This window comes from Diadema antillarum, unplaced genomic scaffold (genome assembly GCF_040938485.1).
Source record: "Diadema antillarum isolate AM-2024a unplaced genomic scaffold, OU_Dant_1.0 seq00002441_RagTag, whole genome shotgun sequence".
NCBI lineage: Eukaryota > Metazoa > Echinodermata > Echinoidea > Diadematoida > Diadematidae > Diadema > Diadema antillarum.
This window is the reverse complement of record NW_027273048.1, coordinates 21,067-43,413: the sequence shown is the minus strand read 5'-3', so window position 1 is coordinate 43,413 and position 22,347 is coordinate 21,067. Positions and strand designations below refer to the sequence as shown.

Sequence of the window (22,347 nt, the reverse complement as noted above, 5' to 3'; positions counted from 1 at the left end):
ACTGGCTATTATTATTGAAACAGTTGTCAGTTTTCCATTGTCGGCATTGATCATCATGATCATGTTGATGTACATTTCTACAGAGGAATTCCACGACACGGTGGGTACGGGTGCCGTGCGCGTTTCAAGAATTGATGATAAGATAGGGGTTCGACGCGATGCAATCTGAACGAACACTTTTGACTTTTTATTGACCATGTTGACTTGCCATGCTGATGAATGAAGGAATCTTCATTTACATTTGATTATGAGATTTGTTGAGTCATATTGAATGTTAACATAAATGTTGATTATATTTTGCTTGTTTATTTATTAAAATGAAATCAAATCCCACTTAGTCTAATGATAAAACACAAAAAGTGCCATAACTATACTGTATACACAGGCCAGTCGCTGTACCGTATAGCGACAGGGGCTGTGCTTCGCACAGCACAGCGTCTGGTCGGGCTAGTGCCATCCAGAAATAGATTCATGTGATCGATGATGATGATTTGCAAAAGCAACATTAGACAATCTAACTCCAGTTACTACTGACTGTTATTCGTGTAAATTACTACATTTTAGAGCTGTATCATGGATGTGAAAGTGTTTGATTCTAAACTGATTTAAAACTGTTACGACTGTTACGTAGATTGTATGTACAAAAGTACCATCCTAGGATTCCGTGGGAATCCGGTTTTATCAGTAATATCACTTTTCCACTTGAAATATTCTGACAAATAAAACTGTAATAAACATGATAAAGTCCGAGTCTAGAGCAAGATGGAGAGCACTATTGAAGGACACTGAGCTGAGAACAAGACAGAGGAGGCCCACATGACAGATGGCAAGCTACAGTTTGCTCAAACAGAAAGTGATATTTGACCTTTAGATATTGTGTGCCAAAGAGATTATTCAATCACTCATGATTATGTTTGCAGAGCTCAATATTTTTTTTAAAATTTTTGGTGACCCGATCAGGCATCTAAGATTTGAAATGAATTTTCATATAATTATTTCCATTTTTCACATTTCCTTTCCACATTCCTTTTTCGGCCACCAAAAATGTTAGATTCAAAGATGTTTAATAGTGGCCTGAATGGTTGAACGGGGCCCTTTGCCTTTACTTGAGAGAAAAAAAAAAGTTGCATGTAGTGTGAAACCCTGTTTGCACTGGCCCACTGTTTCTTATTCCCTTCCTGGTTGTCAGTCCAGCCAAGACTACTAGTACAGAATTGTACATTTTTTTATGCCATGTGAGACACAAGGTCCAGATTTTGAGGCATTGCAGCATTACAATAATATGGTTTGATTCCATTCTACAGTCTATCTTCGACAATGCGAAGAAGAATCTCACCGGCGGGGACTTCCCTGACCTGCCCTCCCCGGGCCAGCCGGGTAAAGGGGGCAAGAAGAAGCGTCTCTCGGTGGAGCGCATCTACCAGAAGAAGACGCAGCTGGAACACATCCTGCTCCGCCCAGACACCTACATCGGGTCGACAGAACCAGTCACTCAAGTAAGGGATGCAAAGGATATATTGAATGTAATTGCAACAGCAATGTTTCAGATTTTCTCCCAAACACTCAAGTGATATAGCATGTGTTTTTCAGTGATCCACAAGGTTATTTTCCTTGTGTTGTCTCGCTGGGAAACATAGCAACAACTTTAAAGTCATAATTTGCCATTTGCTGAGGAAACAAAAACCCAGCATTAGTGCTTCAAAATAGTTTTGAAATGAGAATTAGGGATAGAAACATCCAATGTAAAAATTTGAACCAGTATAATCGGTGTTTTAAAAGTATTGTTAAATGTACAAAATGTGAACAATAGTTATAATAAAAATGTTTCCAGACTAAACCGCGTCTACAGTTATGGTTTAATGAGAAAAATAGTAATATCTCCTTATATTTTAGGCTTTATTGCAAAAAATGTATATATGGTAGGATGTTTTGTGATACAACTGACCTATACATACAAAATTGTACGCATCAAAAGTGATATCTTGAACATTTTCTAAATCACTGCTCCCAAAGGCAAACAGGACCTTAAAGATTTAACTGCATCTTGTTAACATGTGTTGTATTTTGTGTGTCTGCTCATTTTTCAGGCTATGTGGGTGATGGATGGAGAGACTCTTGTCAACAGGGAAATCACCTTCGTGCCGGGCCTCTACAAAATCTTTGATGAAATTCTTGGTAAGTCATCAGAGCCAATTATTAATAATGAGAATAGTTAGATGTCTTCTGACCATAGACATGGTATGTATATTTATATATTTTTTTGTGTGTGTCAAAAGGGCCTCCTTATGCAAAGTGTGCATTGGTGCTATTCTAAATGATATGTCAAACATTTACAAAAAATGTTATACCATGATGATGATGTTCCACCCGTGTATTATCTGTAAATTCTGAATGCTTCCTATTTGTGTACGTTTTGACTTCAGAAGTGAAGCAAGAAAACATTCTGTACAGGGAGTACACAACCAGCTCCTGTGTCTTTTATGAAAAGAAGGGGGAATACAAACTTTAATAGGAAATATGAGTGCCATAACAGAAGATCTAGCAAAACAGGCTCAAGCACATAACATAGAGTACTTTTGTTGGAATGAATAGGCAGAGCAATTGCTCTCTGCAGTGAGGTCATGCAGAAATACACATTTTGATGGGGGTGGGGGGGGGGGGGGTGTGGGGGAAAGGAAAAATGGAAAGAGTTGATGAGAGTACTTTTTGTGATCTTTATGTCTCAAGATATTGTGTTCAAATTTGTTTCTGACTGTTCCCACAGTGAATGCTGCTGACAACAAGCAGAGGGACCCTACCATGAACTGCATCAAGATCACCATTGATTCGTAAGTCTTTTCTCATTTTTGGGGGGACATTCTGAGGTGTCAAAATGTATCATATGATGTTCTGTCATGCATTCAAATTTTTGATTTACACATTCGTTTGCATAACACCATTGAAGGAAATCAATAATCTGGTATTCATGTTTTCAACTATTTGTGGCATTTCATTTTTTTTTTCTTTCCTTATTGGGCCAGAGAACTTGAAATTTGCGAGCATAGTTGTCATATTAACCTATAATGGAAGGTGTTTTGTAGTAATGGTAAAGAAAAAGTTGTATATGATTCTCAAAATTTTCTAGAAAATGTGTGTGTGTATGTGTGTTTCTAATTGATATTCAGGAAATAAAGATCTCTGCCCAACATAGATAGCTTTGTAGGATGTGTTAGGTATGTGTGACTGGCTGTCTGTCTTACTCTGTGTATGCACAATGTGTACAAATCTGTATGACTCACACAAAACCTGCCAGATTTAACAATGTTTGAACATTAGAGGCGCTCACCAACGTGTTGTGTGATATTACAGGTGACTTCTGTTGTAACAAAGTCCTTGGGACCAGCAGTTTTCTTTTGTAATACATGTACATTGTATCAAGACTTCATTACATTGTATGAATAAAGTATATCAAGATATGTAGATGGGCATTTCCACGGTAACTCACGTTACATTTTGAACTCAAAATTAGGTCGTTGAGATCAATATCCTTAAAACCTAATAAGTGATATGAGTTACTATATGTGAATGAGTATCATGCACCTCCATCCTACCTCACAGCAACATTACATCCACAGACTCTTATGAGAACTATGAGAAAAAACACTTCAAATGTTGGTAACTCACGTTACATAATTTGGACATGCAAAAATTTGACATGTCTTATATTCAAAAGTTTCCTCAAACAAGAAACAGAGAGACTTTAAAGTCTATTGTGTCAAAGTCATGGACTAACAACATACATCACCGAGTATGGTAAAAATTCAAATTGTCTTACATTCTCCAGGTATCGTCATGTGAGGCGGTAACTCACGTTACGGTAACTCACGTTACAGTTTGTCCACATGATCACAAGACAATTTTTTGTCTTAATCATCCAAAGAAAACTTACCAAGACAACTTTTTTTCACAAACAAACTCCATGAATAAAGAATCTAAATTGATTTAAACATTGATCTGACAGTAATTAATCCCATTTAATCCATGAGATTACCAAAAGGCAGGAAACTTTACATTTAGAATACCAACTTGAAGATAAATTTCATTTTTGATTGAGTCATTTTCCAAGCTTTCATTTGTACTGAGACAAAAATTGTATTCAACAAAATGATATGAAACAGAGTCTATTTCATTAAATTACACTCTTTTCCAGTTAACAAATGCATCAGAAATTGAGGATTTAATTGAGAATTTGATTTGTTTTTTTTTTATTTTACTAGATTTAAATGGATTTCAGGCTATCTAGATAAAACAAGTCGTCCACAAACTATTCCATTTAATACACTGAGTCACGAGACTAGAGACCTGTACATGTAGTCTGTGGAGAGTTTAAATGTTCAGAAATGAATATTTCAATAAATCTTTTAACTTTTAAACAATGCAATTTATGTTCCAATTATTTGATAATTGTTTGAATTACTCAATAATCAATTGTTTGTATGATTGATTTGTTTACAAATTCTTATACTAAACTGGTACAGAAATTAGACTTGAATTACAGAAACTGCAGATAAATTTTAGTTATCTGCTACCAGTAAATAATGATCAGTTTAATAAAACATGTTCATAAATGTTTAAGCCTTAAAAAACAATGGCTTTGGTCTATGAAATGTCAAGTAGCCATTATTTAAATTGTACATACATGTAAAAAGTATCCTCAGTATTTTCTATCACAAGCAGACTGAAGCTGTAAGTCCCAATGAAAAACATGAATAGTAAATATTTTGTGATCAGGGGGCTAACTATTAATACCGCAAAATGTTGATAGTTTGCTTTAAGGTACATGACTGTCCAGCTCTTAAAGAAAATGTCTGATAATGAGGTTCACATTCAACAAGTTTTTGGTAATAGATCAGCATGTAATGTAAATTATAGTAAACATGGAAAAGTTTCATTGTAGGATTTTGCAACAATATAGCTAAAACCTCAGAGTAGAATAGTATAAGACACAAGCGTGTCAAATTCACAATGTTCAGTTCTCAAAAATCTCAGAAAAAACAGCAGGAAGCGAGCTCCAATCTTAAAATTCTGTTCACATGTACAATGTAAATGTTTCAGCCTCATAAACAATAGCTTTGGTCTATACAGGTAGGTATAAACTATGAAATGTCAAATAAAAATCACTTGAATTACAGAAACAAGAACTTTTCAAGAGTAATCATGCAGTGATTATCCCAATCAGGAGGCTATTAATAGTTATCACAAAATTTTGATAATTTGCTGGAACAAGGTCCATGCAGCTTAAGAGGAAATGTCTTTTAACAACTTTCGTAACAGATCAGTATACATGCACTGTAATATTAAATAGTAAATTTGGAACCTGTTGAAGCACATGTGATGAACATGTGTAATTAATACTTTGTACATGTAGACCAGTTGGTTTGGTGATAGAGAGAGACCAAGAGAATAACAATCTACTGGAAATAGAATCTTAATACAAGAGTTCAGTAATCATGTACAGTACTCATTGGTTACTTACAATCACAACCTTCATATCATTTCTTGGTATTAAAGAAAAATCATGTCGGTAACTCACGTTACATTGTGGTAACTCACGTTACATGGTAACTCACGTTACAATTTTAAGACCTCTGTTATGAGAATTTGAAGCAAAGACTATAAGTCCCATCATATTTCTTGGATGTGTGCTGCATAGTTATTTGATAATCCAAAATACCATGTCTCAGTTGGGCATATTAAAATTGCTAGGTTAAAAAGTTCATGTTTCGGTAACTCACGTTACAGCAGCTTCTCGAGCTATGTAAGAGCACGCTGGTGTACGAAGTACATATCTTATATCGAGGTCTCCACTTTATTTACTGCTAGATTAATATATTTTTGATTTGTAAAACCAAACAAAGTTTGATTTGAGCCTCAAACATAAAAAATAATCACAAAGAGCAACAGAAATGCATTTTTAGGGATTTTTAGGTCAAAAAATGCTTTCTGGTTTCAAAAGGTATAAAAATGCACAAAAGGGAACTTTTCTTAAGGGTAAAGTTGGTTTCACACACTTCAAACTATGGCTAACAAAGTAAGATTATTAGTTGTCCTGAAATATGCGGGTAAAATTTTGGTGGTCATGTCGCACAACTCACGGAAATGCCCAGATAATAATTTTTTGACCTGAATTTTTTACTTCGTGGAATTTCTTTATAACTGTGTTGGTTGGTTATAATGGGAGTACATATACGCTGTACTCCAGAAGTGTCTCCATGGTAGTTCTTTGAAACTTGCCTAATTTATTGGTCTGTATTCAATGAATGTGGAAAACTTTGACAAGTGCGTTGCCTGGTATCACTCTCTTATGCCTCTCAGTGAGAACAACACCATTGGTGTGTGGAACAATGGAAAGGGAATCCCCATCATTGAACACAAGGGGGAGAAGATGTACATTCCTGAGATGATCTTCGGCCACCTGCTGACATCCAGTAACTATGACGACACGCAAAAGAAAGTCACAGGTGAGGATAAAATGTATTATATTTCTCCAAATTTGTTTTCTCAATTCCAAGTAATGCTTGTATTTATTTTTGTTTGTGGTATATGTTGATTTGCATTCGTAGATGTACCATGACTCAAAATGGTGTTTAATGACATTGAAATAGAGAAACTATATTTATACTTCAACTGCTTTTTTTTTAATATGTTGGATTAGAAAAAGATCACACGGAAGGCCACATTCTTGTATAGCCCCTTGCCCATGCAGCTGAAAGCACTATTGTGTCTGTATAATCTTGAGGTATTTGCTTGGTAATGAATTGGGCAATTTGTGAAAAAAAATATTCCATAAAATGTCCCCATGTGAATTTATTGTGGGCAGTCCTTTTATATGACAACTAATTTTGGTTGTCTTTGTATTGCATTTAGTGCAACACTTGAAGTCAGTGCTGAGGAGATGACCTATGATTTTTTTATTTCAGGAAGTGTACAGTATGACTACCGGTAATTTTAGACTGCTGTTTAATATAAACTGAGAATAATTGTATTCAGCTTGTACTTCATGAAGCAATCACAAATATGGGTAGGACCTCATGTCTCCCAAACCATTTTCCTTCTCACACTATTTTTCTCTCAAACATTCCTCAAGGTGGTCGCAATGGCTACGGAGCCAAATTGTGCAACATCTTCAGCAAGAAGTTCACCGTTTTCACAGCATGCAAGGAGTATGGAAAGAAATTCAAGCAGGTAGGGAATACTTGTCAATTACTATCATATATGTACATTGTATAATTGAGATACAGAAATGGCATCGTTGAGCAGCTTCCACAGTCAATGTATTTGTTCTAGTGTGGAGTAGGCATGACATGTTATCATGACGAAATGAAACAGTACATCATTTGAAATAAAGCTAGAAAATTTTGTGACGGATAGAAAGCGGCAACTACCAAGGATACAATGAAAGCTATCCTTCTTACCTGAAACTTGTTTCTTGTTGATTTTTTTTTTTGTTGAGGTCTAGCATAAAATCTAAGAAGTAAGAAGTGTGGAGCATATTTTGTCAATGCAGTCAGCATGTTCATTGTCCCCCAAATTAATGGATATTGTAAGAAAAGGTAATATATCAATATTATTTACCCCCTTGGCTGATCCGTTCTTTCTGTATAGAAGGGACTGATAATGGAAGATTCTGGCTTTGTAAACTCTTGAATAATTTTCCCATGTGTTTCTACTTTTCCCCCCAGACCTGGACGGACAACATGGGGAAGAAGGGTTCGTCGAAGATCACCGATTTCAGTGGTAGCGATTTCACCGAGATCACCTTCTCGCCGGACCTGGAGAAGTTCAAGATGACCCATCTGGACTCGGACACTGTTGCCCTGCTGACCCGCCGTGCCTTCGACGTGGCCGGATGTCTCAAGGGAGTAAAGGTCTTTCTCAATGGGAAGAAGCTGCCCGTAAGTTTGTGAAAAAGCGTTGCTAAATATAACATCCTTGGTCATGCATCATGTAATGGTAGGATTTAGTGGTTCTCCAGTTGAGTTCAGAGAAACTTACTCAATTATTTCAGTCCCTGATATGTTTTTTATGAAACACAGATTTTACAGTTATCATTGCCCTCTGATTGCAGTGTTTCTTTTTGTTTGTTTGTTTGTTGGTGCTGTTATAAAGTTGATCATCATTATTATCGTTGTTATATATCTAGTACAAGGCTGTTTCTTTGTGACACACCCAATCCATATCCACTATGTCAGGACAATATCTACTGTCTTGTTTACTTTGCACATTAGTACCAATTTTCTGCAACTCCTGATATTTCCCATTCTTATGTTGATGTCAACTACGTGGAGAAAAGATTTAATTGTTACATTGGACCAAATATCATGACACTGTTGGGCAAGTCGTCACTCTGACAAAATATAAACTAAGTTCATTTACAGTACTCATTCTTCTTACAATGCCCTCTTGTAAACAGTTGAAGTGACCACAGGTTGGTGACCATTATACACAGACTTATTCTTATGCAGGAGTGATTTGTCTGAGCTGCCAATATTAACCCGTTGAGGACGGGCTGATCATGCTACAACATGCATTTCCCATAGACACCTGCCGGAGTATACTCGGGACTCATCCTCAACAGGTTAACGGCCACTGCTCACAGGTGGTCACTACAGACAGGTTTGCTATTGGAGACCACACACCATCACAATATGATGATGAATGGGTTTTGACAATCAAGCTTTTGACCCCCTCCCCACTATCCTTTACCTGGTCAGATCTCAGGCTTCAAGGCCTACGTGGACCTGTATGTGAAGAGTGTCCAGAGTGAAGACAGCCAGCCACTGAAGGTGGTCCATGAACAGGTGAACCCTCGCTGGGAGGTGTGTCTGTGTATGAGTGAGAAGGGCTTCCAGCAAGTCAGCTTCGTCAACAGCATCGCAACCACCAAGGTATGTTGTGAATCAACCAATTACAACAAAAAGCAATGAGTGTAAAGGGATGTAAACTGTTCCCTCTTTGCTGTACAGTGGACTCCCATTATAGCAAACTCCTCGGGACCAGCAGTTTTCTTTCGTTATATCAAAATTTCGAAATATCAAAATTAAACAAATAAACAGTAAAAATGCATAGTGCCGATAATGTAGCTGCCTGAATTTTATTTCTTTGTAACCGCAATTTCGCTATATCCGTGTTCGTTATAAGGGCAGTGCACTGTACTTTGTACTGTTTTTTGTTTTGTTTTTGTGTTTGTAAAAAATACTGAAGGTTTCATGAAAACTGCTGAACATAATTCCCTAATTGTATTTTGACATATACATGTCTATTGCATGAAATGTAACAATGCTACTTTTTTTTTTTTCCACCGAAAATGTGCCGCAGCCCACAGAATGCTGAAATTTTGTTTACGATGTTGGCTCCCCTGAATCTACAGCATGTGGGCTAGTAAGTGTTCACTCAAGTTAAAATCTGAACATTTTGCCAAAATGATGTAATGTTAAGATTATTCATGATCACATATATAGGTCGTTTGTAATGATCGTATATTGTTTTTTACTTTACATGCGAGATCACCACCCATACAGTAATGCCTTCACCTATAGCTACATGTGCATTCTGAGCAAAGAAATATGCAAGTCTATTGATTTCCCCATTGCCAACTCTTTTTCTTTGTTGTCAAGGGAGGGCGCCATACCGACTACGTTGCCGACCAGGTGGTGTCAAAGCTGATTGAGACGGTGAAGAAGAAGAACAAAGGCGGCATCAACATCAAACCATTCCAGGCAAGGATCAGATTGATCATTGTTTAATTTTATCTCCCGGGACATTGCAAAAGATCCATTCATCAAATGTTTGGTGTGTTCTCGTCCACAGAGACAGGGGTTCTGCCAGTGTTAATGATGCCCTTTGACAATAGTCTTGTAAAGCTCATGTTTCTACTCTTTGATGTAATTTGAAAATTTCCTTTGTGTTTCAAACTTCTTTCTGCAAGGAATTGCTCGACAGTGCTCTGTGAATCTGGGGTAATAAGCAGTTTGTGACAATCATATTGAATATTTTTGCAAGCTTTGCTTGTGTGATGTTATTCACCAAAATTATCTGCTGTTGATATATGGGTCCAATGATATTGTGTTGTTGTTATAATCGTAACCTCCAACCTTTGGTTATAAAATGATGTTTGTGTAGTTTTGTTTGCGATGTGGTTTCCGGTTTCCGACTTTTTTGTGAGATAATGAGAACTCTCTTATGAAATATGAAAGAGCATACAACTCTAAGAGGGACTCAAAGTTTGGTTTTGAAATTACCTATCCACAAACGGAGACCACTTTGTTTTATTTTGCTTTCTTTTTTTATATCTCAGCCATTTCAAAACCGATTTTCATCAGATAAACTTTGAATTCCTCTTAGAATTGTGTGCTCTTTATTATTTCATAAAAGTTATTCTTAATTATTTTGCAAAAAGTTAGAATCTGAATCCCCCTTCTAAACCAAAACTATACCATCCCTTTATCTGCCTATCTTTAATCTCCCTTTGCATATGTATATATTTATGTAGTAAATAGGTACCTTAAAATTTGCGTTGTCATTGGTTGGATTGCATCACGTGACTGTGGAAAAACTTTGGTAAAGGGAACGGCCGTGCCACTATATCGAACGCTTACAGCGCGCCTATGCTTTATACATGCAGAGATTCGCGCAGCGAAGGACGTAGTAGGACAAGGCCAAGCATTTCAACGTATGCGCGTATAGAGCACAGGACGCAGAATGTAGCAGTTTTAGTTGTATACACAAGTCTGCTTTGTGCAATACGCATACGCGGCTGTACTAGCATCGCGCTGTACATAAACAAGGTTGCGGTTAACTCAGCGTGCAAGAAATCAGTACGGTGAGTCTAATGTTAGATCTAGGGCCTAGACCTACGGAAAATACATGTGTAGATTGAGGGACCTATTTTCTATAACAATTAGAGCATGTTCTATTGATGCACCAGTACTGGACTATAGAACTCCAAATACTGAATTATCCCTCGTGCAGTTTTATTCACCTGGGCCTGCAGCCTCGGTGAAACAAAACAGCACTCAGGATAATTTAGTATTTGTTGTTCTACAATCCAGTATAGTGTGCACCATAGAGCATGCCCCATTTGTGTAATATGTATTTCTCTGTTTCTCTCACTCACACAAACAGATCAAGAGCCACATCTGGGTGTTTGTGAACTGCCTGATTGAGAACCCGACCTTTGACTCCCAGACCAAGGAGAACATGACGCTCCAGGCCAAGAAGTTTGGCTCCGAATGCAAAATGAGCGATAAGTTCATAAAGGGGGTAAGGGGATGACTCTGTATTAAGCAAATGTCCTTGATAAAAGAGTGTCTGTAACAGAGAGACAGAGCAACAGGGATTGCTATGCATCACTGAAACTATAAGCAAAGTTTAAAAAGTGACTTTTTAAGTTCCGAAAAAGTTTTGATGCCTGTAAATCTGTGGTGGGTGTCCACAACCAATTAGTACACAGTAGTACTAAACTTGTTTAATGTCTTGTTTATCACAAGACTTTTCCTGCATTATTCTGGGATTTAATATATTCAGTCATGGATGAATTTCAAATATCGCTATATTCTTGATAGTTCCCCTTGTGCCTGTTGAATTTTCCCCCTAAAATGTATAGCACAAAACGTACAAAGACTTGTGATGAACTCTATGGCACTGGTCAAATCAAAGAATTTACCACACAACACTTCTTATCGTGTTGTACCACTCCATCACTCACTGTTTACTTTCTCAATTTTGTATATTATATATTTGTTCATTCTTTTAAGGGGATTTTCTGAGTTGTGGTACTGTAAATCTTCATCCCATTGTCATGGTAAGATGTGACAGAAATCACAAGACTTTTCTAATTTTTTTACTTCCTTCCAGGCCCTGTCATGTGGCATCGTGGAGAGCATTATGTCATGGATGAAGTTCAAGGCTCAGGTTGGTCAGAATGATGTTTTGCATTTGCTGGTCTTTAATATCCAATGTCTGAGTGTCGTTTTTGAAACCAAGAAGAATTAACATCTTCAAGTATATCCTCCTTTGCTTTTCACAGTTGTCATTCTCCTTACCTGATGCAGTGCATATTTGCAACATGACCTCAAATGACGCTGTTCCGTATCCTGCATATTTTAGACATCACCGATGTAACACAGCTGAGAAATCACTTATGGTTTCTTTGTCAGTTTTCTTTTCTGATACATTTTAGTTTGTCCAGTCTTTTGAAATGGGAATTAAATGACATTGACCTGTAATGGGGGTTCTTCATGTATCAAACGATTGTTTTGAAAAAAAAAAAATTGTGCATCCTACATACCCATGTTGTATTAGAGGATATACTGTGATATGTAACTTATTATCATTACAAGTGATAGTACCACCCTAAATCTCGAAAATTTTGAGGCTTATTCATTCTCTGTGTATGTATGCAGGACAGAAACATTTTGTATTTCATCATATTAGAAGCATCGTATGCCATTTCCTTTGCATGGGACCATGGGCAAATACAAAGACTGAAGTCTATTTTACGCATGTTTGGAAAATTGGTTGCTACAGAATTTCTGCATTTGATGAATATCTTCTTTTTTTTTCTATTTATATCACACAGAGCCAACTGGACAAGAAGTGTCATTCCTCCAAACACTCCAAGCTCAAGGGCATCCCCAAGCTGGACGACGCCAACGACGCTGGCGGCAAGAACTCCGCCAAGTGTACGCTGATCCTGACTGAAGGAGATTCGGCCAAGTCGCTGGCGGTCAGCGGGCTGGGCGTTGTCGGGAGGGACCACTTCGGGGTGTTCCCTCTTAGGGGCAAACTGCTGAATGTGCGGGAGGCATCTCACAAGCAGGTATGGACTTACTTTCCGTTACACAGTTTGTCAGTGAGGGCTTGTTCTGGCCTATTCACTGCCAAGAAGCATGGAAAGTCATCAATTTGAAAATCTAGGTCTGAGATTTAGTTATTTGTTTTTCAGTTAATTCAAATGAATCAAAGCAAATCCATCAACACAGAAAAACAAGACATATTCTGCCAGTACAAATGTAGGTGCTTTCAGAATGACATATCCTCAGATAGCATAGACAGAATGATGTGCAATACATTTAAACACAGCTGAATCTACTGTACAAATATCAACCTTCCCGTTTTGGGATCCCCATTCTCGGGAGTGAGGAAAAGTGCACTATGTCAACAAATGATCTGTGCACCCAGGTCCTGCCGTATGCCACATACTGCTTTGAAGAGAAATTGTAATCACTTATCTGCTTCTAATAAATGTATGTCCACAGAAAATCTAGAAGCTTTCAGATCTAACAGCAGGCCAGTGTAATAAAAAGAAGTCCCATCATATTTCAAAATTGTAGATCATGGAAAATGCTGAGATCAACAACATCATCAAGATTTTGGGCCTGCAGTACAAGCACAAGTACGAAACGCCCGAGTCGCTGCGCACTCTCCGCTATGGCCGCCTCATGATCATGACAGATCAGGACCAGGATGGGTCCCACATCAAGGGGCTCCTCATCAACTTCATCCACCACAACTGGCCCAACCTCCTCCGGCAGAACTTCCTGGAGGAGTTCATCACCCCGATCGTCAAGGTAACGCATCATCATTTGACAGTCTCTTTCATTTCTGTTTTGTTTCATTTTGGTTCTATCATTAATTTATAAATGAAGTAGCTGTCTCACTGGATTTGTGAAGCATCTTTGATCTTTTTCAATGTCTCAAATGACAGCTCATCTATTAGAGCCAAAATATCTTTCAAACCTTGCAATTGGTTGCTATATTGTGATGTTTTGGAATTTGATTTTCTAAAGCAAATGGAGATGATATAAAAGGAATACTTTAATTTTGTACCGCTGTACCTCAACATATAGCACTGACTTCAGATTAAAGCTGAGTAATATGGAGATAGGCTTGCACCAGAGGTGCTCTTGTATCTTTTACATCATCATTCTGGCATTTAATGTATCTGTTGATATTTTTGCAAGAAAGATCTTTGAAGCTGGGGTGGAATGCCCACTTACCCTCGCCTCAAAGTGCTGAAAAGTTGCGGAGGTCCTGCTTTAGAGAGCCACAGTAATGATTCATCCTTGCGATAAGAGATGCTGACTTTTTCCTACTTCTCATTTGATATAAGCATCAGATGATATTGTGAGTTGTAGAACAGAGTCAAAGCATCGTTATTCTCCGCCCCTCTATCCTCCCGTTGCTAGGTGACCAAGGGGAAGGAGACCATGGCTTTCTACTCCCTGCCGGAGTTTGAGGAGTGGAGGGGCGAGACGGGTGACTCAAAGTCCTGGAAGGCCAAGTACTACAAAGGTCTGTTCTCCTGTCCTCGTCTGGGGGCCATGCCCTGTTGGAAGAAATTGTGGGCAGTCATATGTGAAGGACAAATGAAACTAGTTGTTTGATGTAGTTGTTGGGTCAAATTACATAATTGTTAGAGAAATTAATTGTCTGAAACCTAATTCTGCCTGTGAAGAGGTTGCTATAATCAGAGCAGCCAACTGTTAACTTTTTTTCGGTATATTGTACTGGTTTATTTTTTATCAAAATACTGCAAATTTCATTGAAAGTACTGTTTTCCCAAAGTTTTATGACTACACTTGTCTATTGCATAGGTAGGAGTACTGTTTATTAACCAAAAAATCCTCCATTGTTTTCAGCCCTTAGAATACTGCTTTGCTGTCAGTGAGGTTAGCATCCCTGCTCAATGATATACTGACATCCATGTCTCAATGTGTAGGTTATTGTAGATAAGACGTTCTCTAGCAATCAAACCTTGAAAAGATTAGTCTGGTGGACTTTATAAGGAGGAGTGGACATTGTACGCCATTTGGTTTCTGTATAAGAGTAGTATCATTTGTATCATAGTGCTGGCAGCATGGATAAAGACTGAATTGACAAACATATCAAAACATTTCACAAACATTCTCTATCACTTTTTTTATGTGCTCAGACTCTCACAGCTTATGTGGCTTTACCTTGCCAAGTGTGAAAAATAGCAAATATTCATTGAGATGACTTGTACCGTTTACTGCTGTGAGTGTTAATTGCCACAGAAAATCCCATAGCATTGTAAACACTTGTCCAAAGTTCCTGGCACAGAAAGGGTTAAACCACCATTGCTTTGGTTGGCTGCTGTCCCTTTCATGGACCAAATGTTTAACCCCTTCCAGGTCTTGGAACCAGCACGATGAAGGAGGCCAAGGAGTATTTCAGTGACATGCATCGTCACAAGATTCCCTTCAACTATGAGGGACCCCAGGACGACGAGGCTATCGTCTTGGTACGTATCTGGGAAGTCCTGATGTCATTGTCATTTCCCTCTCTTGATAATGGAGTAGACATACAGACATGTTTAACAAAAGTATCTCCCTTTACTCTGCGTGTGTGGTTAATTTTTGCGGTGATTTTACTTTTCGCAAATTTCACATGTCAACAGATAATTGAGTATATGAATATAAGAACGACCCAAGTCCATGGACGACCATTTCGAGTAAACTAAAAAAAAACTTCATATCTTTTTCATTTGTCCAATAATATTCTATTTAACTGAGATGGGAAGGCAACATTGTATATACAAATTGGAACATATATTATTATGACAATTAACATTTACATTAATTGTGGAGAGGCCATTTTGTGTGGTGGACTTGGGTCGTTCTTTGATTCATATGGACTTGAGTCGTTCTTTGATTCATATACATGATATTCTGCTATAGAGATGAGAGGAGGAGGAGAGAGGGCGCTATTATATGAATGTAAGAAAGACCCAAGTCCTTCATTCTTACATTAATATAAGATTTAACTCATTCATTTCAGGCACTTCCGGGGGTAATTAGGATTTATCATTTATACACAAAATGAGTCCTTGCATAAGCTACAATTTCCCATGTCCAACTGAATTTGGCCAAAAATTGGACTTGGGTCGTTCTTATATTCAGGTCCTCAATTGCAAAAAGAAATAACTCGCAAAATTTTGCGATATATCCTCTCCATGATGAATTCATTATTTTTTATCTAAAAAAGAAATAATAATTACTTCTCATTCTGCCACTAGTTTTCAATTGGGGTTTTTTGCAAGAACTCGCAAAGTATTATTCCCGCGAAATACATTGCATATATAATAGCTGTATTGAATTTCCTGACTTTGCTGCATGAATGTTAGTAACAATTGGATGTTGATGGTAAATTGTTCATGTGATCTCTTTGACATTCACAGGCTTTCAGCAAGAAGAAAGTGGAGGAGCGCAAGTTGTGGCTGACTGAATTCCTGAAGGAGAGACGCGAGCGCAAGGAGTCTGGCCTTGGAGAGGTACACACTTATTAGCATAGCACTGTGCATGAAAACTGTGATGAAGTCTGATAATTCCACAGTGAAGTCATTCATACCTAACCATATGATTGAATATCGGTATTTCCTAGCACGGCCCAGTCTGGAAATACACTGAATTACTGTAAAACCAGAATTTTTTTTGTGAATTTTGTGAGGAGCCAAGATTCACAAAATTAAAATGCATGGGAAAGTTCTTGTCTATACACTTATGCACCAAATGCCAGAGGCAGTTTGTGGAAATTTTATGCCGTAAAAAAAGTACTTGGCTCCTATTCGTGAAGATTTCATGCTGCAAGTACTTCTGGTTTTGCAGTAGATTGATTTGTTTTACTTGGCCCCGAGACAAGCAATGAATGCTTGTAAGAATGCAACTACAGGACTGACAGTTCCGAGTCCCCTCAAAAGGACTAGGCGATGATGAAAGTTCCTCGCCGCAGATTGCAAACTCTGCTGCCAAGGGACTTAAAATCAGGATCCTTGTGATTGACTGTCTTTGGTCTACTCTTTTCCATGAAGTCACAACTGCTCCAACTTGTGTGTTTTACTTTAGAATTTTTAGGCAGTTTTCATTTTGGTTCTGGAATCTACTTGGCAGCCAGTGATTGAATATAGTCTTTTTGTCCCCGCCGAACGAGTTCGAGCAGGGGACTATGAAACGGGCTCCGTACGTGTGTGTGTCCGTGTGTCCATCCGTCCGTGTGTCCGTCCGTCCGTCCGTGTGTCCGTGTGTGCGTCCGTGTCTGATCAAAATCTTCAATTTGCTACTTCTCTGTCATTTATGAGCCAATTTTGATTCTGTTTGCTTTATATGATAGCACTACATGGGAGCTTTGAAACTTCTACACAGAATTTCAGTCGTGACCTTTGACCTTGACCTTTGACCTATATTGTACATTTTGCTACAAAATGCTACTCCTTCGCCATTTCTAACCCGATTTCGATTCCGTTTGCTTTATATGATGGCACTAGGTGAGGGCTTCAAAACTTCTACACAGAATTTTGACCTTTGACTTCTTTGACCTTTGACCTTGATTTTTGACCTATATTGTACATTTTGCTACAAAATGCTACTCCTTCGCCATTTCTAACCCGATTTCGATTCCGATTGCTTTATGTGATGGCACTAGGTGAGGGCTTCAAAACTTCTACACAGAATTTTGACCTTTGCCTTCTTTGACCTTTGACCTTGATTTTTTGTCCTATATTGTACATTTTGCTACAAAATGCTACTCCTTCGCCATTTCTAACCCGATTTCGATTCCGTTTGCTTTATGTGATGGCACTAGGTGAGGGCTTCAAAACTTCTACACAGAATTTTGACCTTTGCCTTCTTTGACCTTTGACCTTGATTTTTTACCTATATTGTACATTTTGCTACAAAATGCTACTCCTTCGCCATTTCTAACCCGCTTTCGATTCCGTTTGCTTTATGTGATGGCACTAGGTGAGGGCTTCAAAACTTCTACACAGAATTTTGACCTTTGCCTTCTTTCACCTTTGACCTTGATTTTTGACCTGTATTGTACATTGGCTACAAAATGCTACTCCTTCGCCATTTCTAACCCGATTTCGATTCCGTTTGCTTTATGTGATGGCACTAGGTGAGGGCTTCAAAACTTTTCACAGAATTTTGACCTTTGACTTCTTTGACCTTTGACCTTGATTTTTGACCTGTATTGTACATTGGCTATAAAATGCTACTCCTTCGCCATTTCTAACCCGATTTCGATTCCGTTTGCTTTATGTGATGGCACTAGGTGAGGGCTTCAAAACTTTTACACAGAATTTTGACCTTTGACTTCTTTGACCTTTGACCTTGATTTTTTACCTATATTGCACATTTTGCTACAAAATGCTACTTCCGGCGGGGACATATATTACGCACCGCGTAATTTCTACTTTTCCTTGTTTCACATGCCATGTTTGTAGGCATCATGTGTGTTTGATTTTCGCTCCCGTTCTTTGGCACTATGTGTGTGTATGGTTTGGGTGAGCAGGTTTAGTACTCCAAGAGAACATACTCAAGTCTGAAGTACGAATTGCAATGTTGCATTTACTGTGATAGGAAAGTCACACACTCTCACACACTCACACATGGTATAAATTAACATAAAAGAGAGAAATCACATGGAATTGATTCAAGTCATCATCAGAAATATACCAATTCTTGCTCTCTTTTTCAGTGTTTTATATTGTTCTTGTTTTTTGCCAAAATACTGCAGTTTACATGGAAAGTAATGTTTTTCCCTAAATTGTATTACGACACGTCTATCTCAGGAAAGGTAAATATGCTGTTTTTCCTCCAAAAGTACACCTTTTCAGCCCTCTGAACATTGCATTGTTGTGTCCCCTGCATCTTGCCCATGTTAAAGTAGTATCGTTCAGAAAAAATTACAAATATATTACCACTTCTGACACCCCATTTGTGTTGTTTGTATCAAATTCACTTTTCAAAGATGTACCTGTACAACAAGGACACCCATCAGATCAGCTACAACGACTTCATCAACAAGGAACTTGTGCTCTTCTCCAACGCAGACAACGAGAGATCCATTCCGTCTATGCTTGATGGTGAGAGGGGTTTATAAAATCTTTGAAAACTTTCTGATGTGCATGAAAAAAAATGTATAAACAAGACCCAATATGTTTTATTGATGTTTTTTGTTGCCTAAATCTTCCCTTACAATTCTTGCGGTGATCTGATAAGATCTTGATTGTAACTGAATTATTTTGTCATCTTTGTCAAGCAACAACCCTGTCAATAATACTATTAGTGGGGCAGATATGTGAAAAAGATGCTCACATCCGGCGGAAAGTATGAAATTTTGCATACAGGGGTATTTTGAGGCGCTGATTTCAAAAATTGCCAAATCCAAGAGATCTAATCACGGGGTCGGCCGCCATTTTGAATTCCAATATGGCCGCCGTCAAAGATCCCTATCTTCAGTTCTGAATGACATCAGCCATTGGAATTTGATATATAAAAGCATGAAGATATGATGACTTCAATAACAGACTTATTTGATATGTCTAACAAGCTGCACGGCAGCCAATTTGAATTTAATACATATTTGCCATGTTGGAGTGTTGAAAATCTCTATCTCGGGTTTGCAAATTAGGCTACCTGATTGAGCGCGCGTTTGTAACTGATAGAGTGCGCGCTGATGTATCTACATTGTGACATCAGTGAAAGGTGCATTATGCTTCCTTTTTGCTGCATTTTTTTGACATGCCCGTGAATGTTAGTCGTGATGTTTGTCTTCGTAGCCACATTGGAATTCAAAATAGCAGGCATTGCGTTTGTCAGACACATCACATCAGTTAATATTTTAACTCAGTATGTTAAAATACTTGTTTACACCTAATTTCAGGGTCACTCACCACTTAGAAATCGAGATAGGGATTTTGAATATTTCGTCGAGGCGGCCATATTGGAATTCAAAATGGCGGCCATTCGATGTTTGTCAGACACTCCGAATCAATCTGTCATCAAATTCAATGTGTCAAAACGCCCATGTGTACCAAATTTTGGTGCCACAGGTCATTCAGAACTGAAGATAGGGATCTTTGAATTTGTTTTGTGATGGCGGCCATATTGGAATTCAAAATGGCGGCCGACCCCGTGGTCAAATCTCTTGGATCCGGCAATATTTGAAATCAGCGCCCCAAAATACCCCTATATGCAAAATTTCATACTTTCCGCCGGATGTGAGCATTTCGACCAATTTTTGTTACATATCTGCCCTACTATGATGGATGAGTCCAGTTGTATTATTTGCTGCATTGATAACTGTATGCACGGTTTAGCAAGGTTGGATGAAAATCTAGACTTATCTTGCTGACCTACACTGTCCGAAGGTGTATAAGGGAAGATAAAATTACTGCCAAAAGTTAACACACCTTTTCTTGAATTACAATTTTACTGTTTGAGACTACCAAGGGTTGTAAGACTGCATTGTGCTTTGAACCAGTTAAAACTACCGATGTTGTACAAAAATTACTGAGAGTAAAATTACTGAAAGTATTCCTGATGAAAGTACTAAAAAAAAATTTCTCCATGTGATAATTCTTGAGCCTCTGCAGCAGATAGTCATTACTTAATCATTACAACTCTAGAATAATTTTTCAAATATTGTGTGATTTCTTCTATTTAAATTCATTTCAGTTAAAGAGATATAGTTAACCTTTATGCACAAGCCAATTATTAGGTAATGGGAAATTTGGGTAACTGAAATTTTGTTTTATGACTCCATTATTTCTTCAATTCTTGATGCCTCCGAGCTGTAACTTTTCTTTTTCTTCTGTCCAACTTTCAAATTGGCAACCCATCGTAGGTCTGAAGCCTGGTCAGCGAAAGGTCCTCTTCACCTGTTTCAAGAAGTATGAGAAGAAGGAGATCAAGGTGGCCCAGATGGCTGGTGCAGTGGCTGAGCTGTCTGCCTACCATCATGGTGAGGTGAGTATCATTGCAGGTGCAAATGCTTTTTGTTTGTTTGTTTAATTTCCATCTAAGAAGATGGCTGGATAGCCCATATTCAGCTGCAATAGCTGGTCTTCCATGGGGTCTAGTTGGATGTTAGGCGGGACTACTTCACCGGGTTAAACACCCTGCTCTTTGCTCTGAGTAAAGCGGGATCTTTTACGTGCGTGAGTAGTGACTCTCTCACGCATGGGACCTCCATTTTATGTCCTATCCAAGGGACAGAGTGTTGCCTCTTACTATTAAAAGGGGAGAGCATGATTACACATAACATTGCTCAGTGCGGCTTGGGAATTGAACCCTGGTCTTTGTATCGTGAGGCAGACATCCTGCTGACTGAGCTAACTCACCGCCCTTATCACAAGAACTTGCATATACAATCTATAATGCTTAGTGGGGAAATTCTCCTGTAGACTGACCTTTTTGGCTCTACAATGCACACAGAGTATCAAAGTCTTGTTTACTTTTTTTTTTTTAAGGCTACCACCAATGAAGCAAAAATGGGATGTCAGTAAAGATGTGAGGGAAATTTGTAGGGTGTTGGGAATTTGGTTCTGACTATATATATATATCACTATATCTTCTCTTGTTCTTCATCTATTCTCATTCTGTTCTTTTCATTCTTCTTCTTCTTCTTCCTCTTCTTCTTCTCCTCTTCCTTTTCCATCCAATATGTTCTGAATAGTCCCTGAATATTTATTCTTCCATCTTGCATGAACCCTGCACATAGTAAATGACTGGAATCAACAGCGATACGAGAACTGACAAATTCCAAATCACTGTGCATGCCCTTGTGTTTGTCCCCCACAGCAATCCTTGATGAGTACCATCATAAACCTGGCCCAGAACTTTGTCGGCAGCAACAACCTCAACCTGCTGCAGCCCATCGGTCAGTTTGGCACCCGGCTGCACGGCGGCAAGGATGCTGCCAGCCCCCGTTACATCTTCACCCAACTCAGGTATATTTGGATTGGTGTACATGTAAAATGTAAATGTTATTAGGTTTTTATTGTTTTTTCGATGAAATTTGTCAGTGACAACCCTCTCCAGAGCGTGAAAGTATGCTGTTAATCGAAATATACATATTATTGTGTTACTTCGAAACCATGCACCCAGGCATCATAGATTATGCAGTGATGTCAAAAGATGTTATAAAATGGGCTTTAGAAGCTCTGCAATCTGATTGGTCAATTGTCATGCATTGATTTTTACTGATCCACACTGAGCCATGCATCCGGTAAAATCCGAACGCATGGCTCAAGTCTTGTATACAGTGTTGTAGGTGTACCGGACGCATGATGGGGAAAATGGTTGTATTTCATGAATTTACGGGCCCATTTTATAACACAAATGATGGACAGGCCTATTTCGTGGATCAATGAGAATTGGATGCAATCGTTTAACTTTGGAACAGTCTAAAACCCACTCGCTATGCTCGTGGGTTTAAGCAGTTCCAAAGTTAAACTCGCGCATCCAATTCTCACCGATCCACTCTGTCCTGTGCATCATTTGT

At 38.3% G+C, this 22,347-nt stretch overlaps 1 protein-coding gene across 1 annotated transcript in view; it reads left to right on the top strand.

Annotated features, from left to right (window-relative positions):
* The first annotated feature begins 55 nt into the window (after positions 1-55).
* The window catches only part of LOC139714802 (DNA topoisomerase 2-alpha-like), a 39,504-nt gene continuing 17,212 nt past the window's right edge, over positions 56-22,347 (top strand). Inside the window, exons 1-19 of the mRNA XM_071626458.1 lie at positions 56-100; positions 1,305-1,496; positions 2,088-2,175; positions 2,765-2,828; positions 6,355-6,500; positions 7,127-7,224; positions 7,722-7,934; positions 8,754-8,927; positions 9,657-9,758; positions 11,164-11,301; positions 11,896-11,952; positions 12,620-12,859; positions 13,374-13,610; positions 14,229-14,334; positions 15,195-15,304; positions 16,241-16,333; positions 18,811-18,925; positions 20,689-20,810; positions 21,645-21,793. Of these exons, the coding sequence (XP_071482559.1) occupies positions 56-100; positions 1,305-1,496; positions 2,088-2,175; positions 2,765-2,828; positions 6,355-6,500; positions 7,127-7,224; positions 7,722-7,934; positions 8,754-8,927; positions 9,657-9,758; positions 11,164-11,301; positions 11,896-11,952; positions 12,620-12,859; positions 13,374-13,610; positions 14,229-14,334; positions 15,195-15,304; positions 16,241-16,333; positions 18,811-18,925; positions 20,689-20,810; positions 21,645-21,793 (2,489 nt within the window). The remainder of the gene's footprint in view (positions 101-1,304; positions 1,497-2,087; positions 2,176-2,764; positions 2,829-6,354; positions 6,501-7,126; positions 7,225-7,721; positions 7,935-8,753; positions 8,928-9,656; positions 9,759-11,163; positions 11,302-11,895; positions 11,953-12,619; positions 12,860-13,373; positions 13,611-14,228; positions 14,335-15,194; positions 15,305-16,240; positions 16,334-18,810; positions 18,926-20,688; positions 20,811-21,644; positions 21,794-22,347) is intronic.